At 36.2% G+C, this 11,893-nt stretch overlaps 1 protein-coding gene across 1 annotated transcript; it reads left to right on the plus strand.

The window, feature by feature from the left end:
- The first annotated feature begins 936 nt into the window (after positions 1-936).
- On the plus strand, positions 937-4,442 carry LOC133839986 (uncharacterized). The gene is made up of 4 exons (XM_062271639.1): positions 937-1,474; positions 1,532-2,441; positions 2,914-3,464; positions 3,524-4,442. The coding sequence occupies exons 1-4, from the start codon at positions 1,005-1,007 to the stop codon at positions 4,377-4,379; spliced, it is 2,787 nt and encodes a 928-aa protein (XP_062127623.1). The 5' UTR covers positions 937-1,004; the 3' UTR covers positions 4,380-4,442.
- The last annotated feature ends 7,451 nt before the right edge of the window (positions 4,443-11,893 follow it).

The following is an 11,893-nucleotide window of genomic DNA, read 5'->3' on the forward strand; positions in this document are numbered from 1 at the left end:
TCTTGCTGTTGCTGTTGCCGTTGCTGGTGTCCTTGCGCGGGTTGATAATAATTTTATGCTTACCCAACGAACGTTTTACGCTTCCGCTTCTATTTTTTTTAACATTTTTTTTAAGTGCAAAGTTTTTGGTTAAACGCTCATAACAGTGAAAAGTGAACAGAAAATAAGTACAATATTATGCAACAAAGTAATGTATTCGGTAAGTGAATATCTTTATTCTCTAGTGCTGCTGAAAGAATTTAGAACTATTGGAACTATTAGAAATACTTTTTTCTTGAAAGTCTTAAAATATTAACAAATTACAAATTTATTATCATAATTCATTTTCATTGTTGTTAGAATTTAGACAAATTTGATTTTAATAAGATACATTCGATTAGTATCTGATTCAATCAGTTAATGAACTATTGGAAGGATTTCATTCCGGAATATTCTCGATATATTATCTTAAAGATCAAATTTTCAAAACTGTCATTTAAATTATAATTTATATTTCAGAAATTGCTAAGCATCGATTTGTTTTTCTCTTATTTCTTTTTAAGTATTTATAATCTCGGTATATTAACATATTTTAAAGAAGGAAAATTGGCAACTATTCTTAATGTTATCACTTTTTTTTAAGAAAGAGTTGAGGATAAATATGTTTTTTCCTTAGCAATCGGGGTGATTAAAAAGTTCTTTATTCACCACTAAGGTATTAACTTAAAATCTTAATTTTTTATCTTGTATGACAAATTTGCAATCTATTGTTGCTTTCATTTCAGAAAGAATTTAGAGTCAATTTGTTATGCCAATTTATATGCCTTTATTCTAGAAGGGGTTTCATAACTTAAAATTATTATCTGGCTAATTTTCAATTAGTAGTTAGTTTGCAAATCGCTTCACTTTACGCTATAAATTCGATTGTAACCCTCATTATAGAAAGAGTTTCACAACGGCAGTGGAAGTGGCGCATTCTTATTGTTGAATTGTGAAGCATTTTTATTGTTAAATTGTTGTGCTATATGCTGCACTCAATGCATTTAGTAACGGTGGCCTTGGCCTGTCCTCTTTTAGTTGGAATTTCACAAGCTCAAGGGCCACATGGCGTTGTAGATGTTCCTACATCACACCTCATAGCTGAGGATGTGATGAATTTAGGTTTGAAATTGACGACAGGAAAGATGTCTGGAGTTTACGCAGACACATTTTTGATTTCACCCGTGAGTATCGCGTCCGCTTTAGCGTCTCTGTTGCTGGCCGCCAAAGGAGAAAGTTTCATCGAGCTGTCCAAGCAGTTCAGTATTAAGGATACGGTGAAGTTACACGAGCAATTTGGCTATATGCTAAGGAATGCTCAACAAACCTACAAAGATATTACACAGTTTATAGAAGAGAATAAGTGGATAAAGGAAGAGGTGAAGGAAACTCAACAGGTGTTCATTGGGAGTGTACTCTTTGTCCAGCAGGATCACAGCATAAATCTTGATTACAGGTTGGTAATAGGAAAAAAAAATATAATTTTTCAACTATTTCTCTGTTTATCACATAGGCAAGCCTTAGCTCAAATCTATAACTCGGAAATTTATCCTGCCGATTTCGAAAAGGATCCGTCGACCGCTGTCGATCTTATGAACGTATGGGTAACGCAGAAGACACAACGCAAAATAACGAATATAGTTAATTTATTTAATATTAATAAGTCCACTCGTATGGCTTTGATCAACACAATGTACTTTAACGCCCGATGGGTAAATAATTTTTACGAAACCCGGTCAGAGCCCTTCTATCCTGACGGATATGACTCTAAGACTAAGCTGTATGTTCCAACTATGGTGGCAACAGGTAGCTATACCTTCGATCTAAACATGAGAAGGAATTGTCTCATTCTCGGAATTCCCTATCGTGGCGGACAAAACACTCTGTACATCATACAACCTTTCCAATCTTCGATTCGACGGTTGAAAGAGTTTCAAAAAACCCTTACAGCCGCATCTATCGAAGAAATGATCAGCAAAATGAGATCAATCACTGGAAAGATTCGACTTCCAAAGATGCGCATTATTGGTGGGGACCATTTGAAATATCTGCTAAATGATTTCCCTATTAAGGGCATCTTTAGTAACAAAAATTATGACTTATCTTTAATCGCCTCGGGCAACTCGAGCACTCAGCTTTATCAATCGGATGCTGTTGGAAATCTGAGGAATTTGGAAACGCAACGAAAATTTGCAGAGTCGGAACCGAAAAGATCAGCTGATCTTTACATCATGGATATTATTCACAAGGTTAGACTCGATGTGGCTGAGAAGGGCACCGAAGGAGCTAGTGCAACTGAAGCCTCCATGTCGAGAACTGTAGCTCTATTTGATTTTATTATAAACAGTCCATTTATACTTCTGGTGCGGAATGACTTCACAAGGCTGCCTTTATTCTATGGCATCATTAATAAGCCTCCATCTTGAAAAGTTTGTGAAAATAAAATAAAATATCGCATATATTAAAGAATATTAGTTAAGGCCTTTGGTATATTCAAGTATTTTGTTGGTATATTGTTTTGCTAAATTTTTTTTGGTGTCTCGCAGTTTTGTTAATTTTTTTTTAGGTATTCTTTAAATTCATAATCATTTTGCCAATTTGCCATTATCTTTTTCTAAGATTTCTGAGAAATGCAATTGTAATATTACACAATAAATTATAATTATGTAATCTAGTAGAACACACATTTTAAATATTATATTACAATAAATTACGTATATGATCAGAAATTCTTTCTCGATTTATTTTTTTTTTTTGTAAATATGTCAATTTTTTTTTGATTATTCTGGTAAATTGTAATTTCAATTCTTAACGCTTCTTAGCGATTCAAATGCGATATTACACACTAATTTATATTCGCATTATGCTATATAAGATTTAGCCGCTTAACAATAGATTGCCAGTTTATATTATGCATTCAGTTGCGACAAACAAAGATTAGTGAAAATGAAACTATTTGGCTATATTATTGTGGCATTTGCTTGCTTGCTTTTTACTGGAATTCTTCAAGCCCAAATTGCAGTTCCAGAAGTTGATGTGGCAATCTCAGATGCCATCGCATTGAAAGTTTTGAGCTTTGCATTGAAGATCAAGAGCCAAATGATCACCGACAACGCCAAAACAATTGTATTCTCGCCGGTTAGTATTATGTCTGCCTTGGCGATTATTATGATTGGCACCAGAAATGAACGCCTATCGAATTTAACCGAGTTGTTTGGCCAAACCGATGTGGAGAAGATGAATCAACAATTCGGCCTAATGTTGCAGGATGTCGTCTCGTCGATCAAGGAGAACACGTCGCCGTTGCGCAAAAGTGATCCTTGGCATCAAGACAGTACAGATGAAAGTATGCGGACGTATTTAATGCATGGAAATGGAACGCAAAGAGTGCGTTTAGCAATTGGATTGTTTCTGCAAAAGGGCACAAGATTAAAGCTACCACACAGGTAAGAATGTATTGAAGTAATACATATATAATTTTCATTATATTTACTCTTAATTACAGGCAGAAGATTACAGCCAATTATCTTCCCGATATATTGCATGTTGATTTCAAACGTCGTTCTGTGGAAGCCATGAACACAATCAATTCATGGATAGATATGCAGACCGACGAGAATGTAGATGAGATGGTACGAAACACTTTTGATACAAACACAGATAGAGTAATTATGTCCATATTGACCTTGAAAGCAAAGTGGGAAATGGACTTTATCACTGGCCTCACTAAAAATAGGGATTTCTATCGCGATCGTGAAGGGTCTGAGAAACCAATTTCAGTGCCCATGATGACAGGAGCTGGAGCTTTGCCGTATTATTTAAATACAGATCTGGAATGTCACATTATTGGCATTCCTTATGAGGGCGAAATGACCACAATGTACTTGATAAAACCCTTGAAATCTTCGGTGAAATTATTGGAAGCATTTCATGAGAAACTAACTGCCGAAAGCATTGAGGAAATGATTAAAAAGATGAGACGGGGCTCAACAAGTGTGGTTCTTCCAAGGATGAAATTCGACGAAATGCTGGTATTGCGATCGCCCATGGAGCGAATGGGCCTGGGCAGCATTTTCGATCCATTACAGAGCTTTACGAATAAAAAGTCTGCCAGTCGAGGATCGCTTTCAACGAAGGTGCTCGATGATTTTACTGTTACACAATTTTGTCAAAAAGTTTACTTCAGAGTCGATGAGAAGGGCACCGAAATAGGCGACGGAACTGGAGCCGTCGAGGTTAGAACTGCTGCAGCAGCAACGTTTCGAGCCGATGAACCTTTCATAATGTTGGTGCGAAATGATATAACGAAGCTGCCTTTATTCTACGGTATAATTAATGAGCCAATTACGGCAGCACTTTAAGACACATGGATTATTTAAATACATTGTAATTTGTTAATTAAAGTGGAGTTTATCTATTTGTAATTGTTTGCGAAATACTTAAATTTCTATTGACAACTATAAAGTTTACTGCAATTCCCTTATGCTTTGCAAGTGCTCTAAAAAGTATGTTATGGAAATTGCAATATACGTTTAATGGATAAAATTGCATAAGTGAAAACTTCTCACTCTCCCTGTGTGTGTGTGTTTGTGTAACAATGGCACAGTTAAACGTAAACATATGAGTTACAGTCAAGCATACACACAAGCAAATGAATTTTATTACGCAACAACTGTGGCAGCTTGAGCTTTGTAAGCTCAGGTTTTTGTAGACTTTCAGTTGCAAATTTAGTGGCATATACTCTTTAGAATGGCAAAGGTATGCGCCCTTAATGGTTATGCTTGAAGTAATTCACAAATAAAATTACACTTTGTCGAGTGCGTTATGAATGTGTTGTGTGTTGTCTTTGACTTGGTGTGTTTATTTTAAACTCGGAAGATTTAAATGTTTTTGAATGTTTAATGGCTTCTCTATTTTTAAGTTTTTATGTTTATTATCAGAAGAGTATGCAGCATCGACTTAGTGACTACAGAGTATTATGTATTTGGCCAACAATCATAGCTTGTTATCCATTTCTACATACAATATTTCTTACTGCTCAAATATTGCGTATACGCCACGTTGCGTGCGTGGCCTCTCAAGTTAATGCCACTTTAGCAAACTTTTATGTTATGCAACGAAGCAGCGAGACCTTGTTGTATCCTAAACTAAGGAGCCACCCCAATAATATCCACCCCTACGACGAAAAGCAAACAGGGCTCCTAATGGGGCATTGTTGCGCTTTTGAAGTTTCGCCGCGTGCATATCGCGTTCATTTGGCGCAAGCCAAAAGGCAAAACTCAAAGCCCAAAGCCCAAACCAAAGCCCCCAACAGGAGCTCAGCAGAGGGTTAAGAGTGGCAGATCTAGAGCCCGGGTTATATGCTTGAGCCGTATTGTACAAATGGTTTAAATAATAAATTTAACATTATGCAAAAAGCGAGAACGAGAGAGAGAGAGAGAGAGAGAGAGTGCTTTTTTGTTCTAGGATTTGCAAATTGCATATTCCAATTCGCACAATGGCCGCACAGAGCCACGCCACGCCGGGCTAATTAAAGCTTAATGCAATGCAATTCGATTTGCTAAATTAACGCCAGGCTGCTGCTGCTGCGAAGTTGCGTTTCAGCTTTTATAATTTGCATACATTTCGCAAAATCGCACACAGCGCATTTTGCAATTAAATTAAACTAATTTTCGGCCTCGCAACGCTTATTGATCATTAGAAAAGTTGTTGGCTATATTTTTCCTCTCTTCTTTTTTTTTTTTTTCTCAATTGTTGTTTGCTACTTCGCTTGCCACGGCTGCACCTGCTGCAAATGTATTGGCAATGTGTTGCCAATGCCAAACTAATGACACTGTCATTCCATGCCTTTACCCTGCACAAGCGCCTTCTGCATTGTGTGTTGGCAAGCGAAAAAGTTTTGCCAGCGTGGAAAACTGTGCCAAACACGGCATAAAATGACAGGCAAATGTCTTTTAAATGACGCGAGTGAGACACAAAAGCGAACGCCCGCGGGATTTGTCCTTTCTCCCTTCCCCCTAGACATTTCTGCAACCGAATTCATGCCACGCAAATGCTGTCCACATTGCCAATGCCGGTTCGTCCTTGCCGTCCTTATCCACCATTTTATCCTTCTTTTCTACACAGCCTCCACAGCCACAACCACCGACTACGACAACGACAGCGGCGACGTCGACGTCGTGTCTGACGATGCGCAACTAAGCCCGTAAAAATCTATTTTTCAAACCAGTTGACAAGGCGTCCCTCCAGACAACGGGGAGTAGTTTCCAAAGGCATCGGGGCGTGCGAGGATATTTTATGTGTGAAACAGAAAATGAAAAATGGTTCGATGGCTCGCATGTAAGTTTTGGGAATAAATGGCAGAGGTACGAGTATATTAAGTTTATATGTTTCTAATAAGATACCGCAGCGAGCAGCGTTCATAAATTGAAGTGATGCATTTTGGAGTATAAGCTGAATAAAGAATTACATATGTGCATAATTGAAGGAAAATGTATAATATATATTATTATAAGTTCTTTAATAATCTTTTTCGTTTATTTGAAGTCAAGCATTTGCAATGTGAAATGAAAGTGTTTGCACACTAAACTAAACTAATTTAAATATAAAAGTAATATAAAATTCAAAACTTTGCTTTAAATTCTGCAATGAATTGAAGTTTGATTTGGGATTTTAAAGTCGTTATTTAATTCAGTTAGGTTTATATGTTTCTAATAAGATACTGCGGCATTCATAAATTAAAGCGATGCACTTTGAAGTATAAGCTGTATAAAACACTATGTGCTTATTCGAAAGAAAATATAAAATATATTTATATATTGTTATGCCATCTCTGTAGATAAGTTCTCTAGTAATGCTAAATAACAAATAATCATTTTTATTTACATAAGATATCGCAGTAAGCAGCACTCATCAATTGAAGTGTTGCTTTTTTGTATTTAAAACATTTTGTAATAGTTTTCATATTATCTTTTTAGATACGTTTTCCAACAATGGGAAATTAAAAAAAAACATTTTTCATTTACTTGAAATCAAGCCTTTGGAAATTTAAATGTGTTTACACATAAGTTTGCATTTAAAATATATAAGTAAAATAAAATGCAAAAACATGGCTTTAAATGTTTTAAGAAATATAATTTTCTATGGTCGCTATTAAAATTCAGATTTTTTTAGAATGTTTTTGCAGTAAAATAAACCTGCTTTAAAATCATTTCACAACAGAAAATACTTTAATGTGAGCAACTTGGATGCCAAAATAGTTCTGCCTGCTTCTTTATTCTGGCCCACACACACGGGGCACTGGGCAAATAAATACAAATTCAAAAATGAAATAAATAAAGGCTGCCAAATGCCTAGAAATGACAATGATGACGACAAAGATTGAGTTGGAGACGTTGACGTTTGGCTAACGTGTCCTTGGGGAGCCATTTCAATTATCAGGCCACAGACGCACAGCACTCAGTAGAGATTCCAGAGAGAGGAAGGGGAGAGGGAGGAGAGGACTCGACCAACATATGCTCAAATATGGAACAATTTTTGTCCAAATCTCTCAACGCAAACAATTGCTATGAGTGTGGCCTGAAGGCGTCGAGACATTTTTGAGAGTCTGCCGCTCACAAGAGGTTAGAGGTTTAGGGTCAAAGAAATGCCTTCATATTGATGCGGCAGGTCGTCCTTCTTTTGCCAGGCAAACAAACACGGTAATCATGACACTTTTTATGCATTTGCATAAAAAAAGCGTTCAATGCCCAACCAAAAAAAAAAAAAGAGAACCCAAAACGAAAGTTTTTCTCTGGCGTTGAAAATTTATGTGCCAAACCAAAATCAATAAACTGACGAACCAGTCGAGTTCCAGTTTTGCCCATCTAACTCTCTGACCACAGCTTGAGGGTATTATAAGTTGGTCACTGAGTTGGAATACCGTAGATATCAAGCAAAATATGCCAAAAAGTTATGGACATTTTGTTTTTTTTTCTTTTGGTTTTGGCTAGTAGCAAAATTTATTTTAAAAATTTACTATGGTTTACCTGTTTATTTGTATTAAAGCAGAGAATAGTTGAGTAGATATTGAATATAAATTTATGTGAAGTTCATTTAAAATGAAATACATTTGGTGTCTTTTAAACTTATTTTATTTTTAATTTCAAAACAAAATTGAGTTCATATTTCCTCTTGCAAAAAAGAGAAATTGAAAGTCGATTGCAAACTTTTTGAAATAATCGTGGAAGTGTATCACAACTTCTGCATATCGATTATGTTTTTTTCTTTTCTAAACTTTTTATTTTATATGTTTTCGCCTTTGGGCTACTTTGCCACGGCCTGCTTATCAGTTGACAATAAATTTTTGTTGCCCAGGGACATAAATTGAACGCTGAGGTCCACACCAAAAAACCTTTGTGATGTATTTGTGTGTTAGTATAGATCGTGATGGTGGCGGAGGTGGAGGTGGTACTTCTGGCTGGTAGAAATGCTGGTGAAGGAGCGACCGGCGACCGGGGGTGGATCATAAAAAGCGTTGCATACTTTGCGGCATTAAACGTGAATTTTATGCACAAAAATTATATGGCATTGCAGTTAAGGAGGCGAAACAGCAGCTGTTCGAATCTTGAATCCGAGGGCTGTTTTAAGTTTAATTAAGTTGAAAATATTTCTCTTGCTTTAAATAATAATAGCGACAACAACAAGAGCAACCAGAGCAATGCTATAAAATCTATAAAAACAAACATACCAAAAACAAAGCAAAGCAAAGCAAAAGTAAAGTGAAGTAAAGCAAAAAAAAAAAGGCCGCACCGTTGGACGCAAATAAAATGCTCAGTAACTGTAAATACAACGCGGCGTATGCGTAATGTGAGAATTTTATGCAAAACAGCCCTTATACGGCAACGATACCAACAACAAAAACAACAACAACTGAAGTTGAATCTGTTTCTAGAGCTTGAAGCTGAAGCTGGAGGAGCTTAGACGTTGGACGACATCGCTTGGTGCTTTGGCTTTGGCGTCTGACTATAAAACGGCGCCCAGAGCCTGTCCTGGTAACCATTTGGCGAACGTGGTCGTTCTCAATGCCTCTCGTCATCGTTGTTGTTGTCGTTGTTGTTGCCCATTGCCCTGGCCTGGCATTAAAATTTGAAGCACCAAATTAACTGCAGCTTTTGCACAAGCGAAACGCGAGAAGCGCTCACAAGCTTTACAATACACTATAACCCAATGAAATGGCTCAACCAAGTCTATTAGCTATCAGGCTAGAGATGGAGGGTGAACTAGACACACAAAAGCATTTTGAGTTTATTAAGTTGGGGAAGTTTTACCCATTAAAAAAGATACTGAATGAGGTCAGCAGCATAAAGGATAAGATTTGATGGCAGTGTTTGAAAAATATAATATATTGAGGTGATTCTTTTTTTGGATTATTATTACTTCCTGCCCTTAAAAATCTTGTTGCATTAGAGCTTGTCGATGTACTTAAATTTTGGTATTTTTGTTTTTAAAATAAAGTTAAATTCATTTTTAAAATTCTTGAAATCTGTTCAAAATTAAATTAACAAATTCTATTTCAACATTTTAATTACATTTTTAAATTTAAATTGTGTTACTTTTATAGTTTTAAAATAATGTTTTATTCCTTATTAATATTCCTTTCATCTTTTCGTATTCTAATATCATCTTTTAAATTTAAACTTTGCTATTTAATAGTTTCAAGATAAAGTTTAATTCTCTATTTAAATTTTATTTAATGGTTTTATATTCCAATATCATCTCTTATCATGCTTTTAATTTACAGAGCATTTACTGTTCGTTTATTAATTGTGTTGACCAGTTTTGCTTGATACTTTTTATCGTTTTGGATTTTAAATGTGAAAATTTTTCGTTGTGCTCATTGCTGGCCGTTATTCGTTGTTGTTTCAGTGCCTTTATTGTTGCTGTTGCTGCTGTCTGTGCTAGTTTCGTGCAATGATGATGAAAATTAAAATAAAATGAAATACATTTGCTTACTGTAAACACAGCATCCACACACACACATACATACATATACAGAGTAGGGAGCCCTTTGCCACTTGACTGTAGAGACAGTTTTGTGCCATTTCCTGTTGTGTGTTGTGTTGTGTTGTGTTGTGTGTTGTGCGCTTCTGGTGGCGCAGCTGCCGCCATTATGGGGGGCGCCATTTGCTCGCTTAGCTCGCGAAGCGAAGCGCACGCTATGCTAATCGGAAACGGAAATGGCGCATATTAATACGCAAGCTGCTCTCGAGGAAGCTGCTCTCGGTTTCTGGGCTAAGTAAGGCAGGCGCATGAAATTTTTAAAACCTAATTAAAATGTTGAAATGGAATTTGTTAATTTAAAATTGGGTAATTTGCACAAAGTCGACCAAAAGACTAGAAGCTGCAAATTGCCACTGCCAATGCTACAGCTACTGCCACTCGACGAGCAGTTTCGTTGGAGCAGTTAACAACTTTGTTGCTGTAAATTAACTACTCATAATGCCCAGGCACAATGGTGCCTCTCTCTCTCTCCTTTCGCTCTGTCTTGGGTAGTCCAGCATTCCAAAGTCTCCAGAATTGGCAGCGGGCTATAAACATTGTGCAGCAATTAAGTGTTATTTATAACCGTCTAGTTGTGTCCCGGAATCGTTGCGAGCTTAAAATCCTTCGAGTGAGCGCGGCTTTCGTTGCCTTGTCTTTGCCTTTGGCATGGCTTGGCTTGGCTTGTTTGCCAGCATTCGGGGCCAATGACTTAACTGTTATTGCATTTTGCACCTTCTTCTTTTCATTTTTTTATTGCAATCATTTTCTTCTTTTCTTTATTTTTGTTCTTCTCGTTTTGTATTTTCTATTTCGCCTCGCTTTTGCCTTTTTGGGTCTGGCGTCAACTTTTGGCGTCAATTGACAACTTTTGTTGTTCTCCCCTCAAACTCCCACAGTTTGTGTTTGCGCTATCTGATTGAGACGCTAAAAGTGTGCTCAAAAAAAAAAAAAAAAAGAGAGAACTAAAAGAAACGAAACGATGTCGGGCAAACATAAAGCAAAGCATGACAGCCAGCAAGAAATTGAGATTGCTATAGCTGCGCTTTCGCTCCATAGATATAGATATAGTCACAGCTATAGCTTGCCGCTTGCCGCATTTCATGCCGCTCACTCCACCTCTTGATTCTTTGTGTTCCATGGCTGTCACAAAGAGCAGCAGCAAAAAAAAATGTATATAGAAATGTATAGCTCGTTGCTAGGCTGCCATGCGATATTCTTGAATACGCTTTGCTTGCTGCTGCTGTTTTTGTTGTAGGTGTCTGTGCAAAAGGTGTGCACGCTATGGTTTGAACTTTGGCCAGTTTGTGGCGGTGATGAAGTTGCAACGGTTGCATGACTGCAGCATTGCAATTTGCTGCAAACATTTATAGATAGAGTCAGCTTCGTTTGATAAGTCAATTTTTTTGAGCGCACTTTGGCTTTGCTTAACAATTTATTTCATTTAGGATTTAACTTTTTGGCTCAAATAAATTAAGCATATTATTTCTTAGATTATTTACCTATTTTACATTATTTATGTCTTAAATTGTATCAGAAATTTTATATTTTATGTATTCTCTCTTGATTTAATATTATTTATGATTTATAAATAAATCATCTTAAGAAAAGTTGTAGTATTAAATCGTATAAAAAGAATAAAATATTTGTATAGATATTATTAGGCTGGGACTTAAGAAATTAAATTTGTCTACAAATTATTTTATATCATTTAAGCCTATAAAATACACATGCATATAATGAAAATATTTGTATTTCATAAAAATTCAAATTTGATTTTAATTATTCTATTTTTGCTAATGCACCTAAAACAATTTTATAGATATACGAATATATTTGGGGTGTTATTCAATTC

Source organism: Drosophila sulfurigaster, chromosome 3 (assembly GCF_023558435.1).
Source record: "Drosophila sulfurigaster albostrigata strain 15112-1811.04 chromosome 3, ASM2355843v2, whole genome shotgun sequence".
Lineage (NCBI taxonomy): Eukaryota > Metazoa > Arthropoda > Insecta > Diptera > Drosophilidae > Drosophila > Drosophila sulfurigaster.

What these genes read in the sequence shown, in the direction of transcription:
- LOC133839986 (XM_062271639.1), top strand. Translation starts at nt 1,005, where the DNA reads ATGCTGCACTCAATGCATTTAGTAACGGTGGCCTTGGCCTGTCCTCTT. An exon ending in TCATTAATAAGCCTCCATCT is followed by an intron (nt 2,442 to 2,913) that starts TGAAAAGTTTGT and finishes GCTTAACAATAG; the next exon opens with ATTGCCAGTTTATATTATGC. An exon ending in AGATTAAAGCTACCACACAG is followed by an intron (nt 3,465 to 3,523) that starts GTAAGAATGTAT and finishes TCTTAATTACAG; the next exon opens with GCAGAAGATTACAGCCAATT.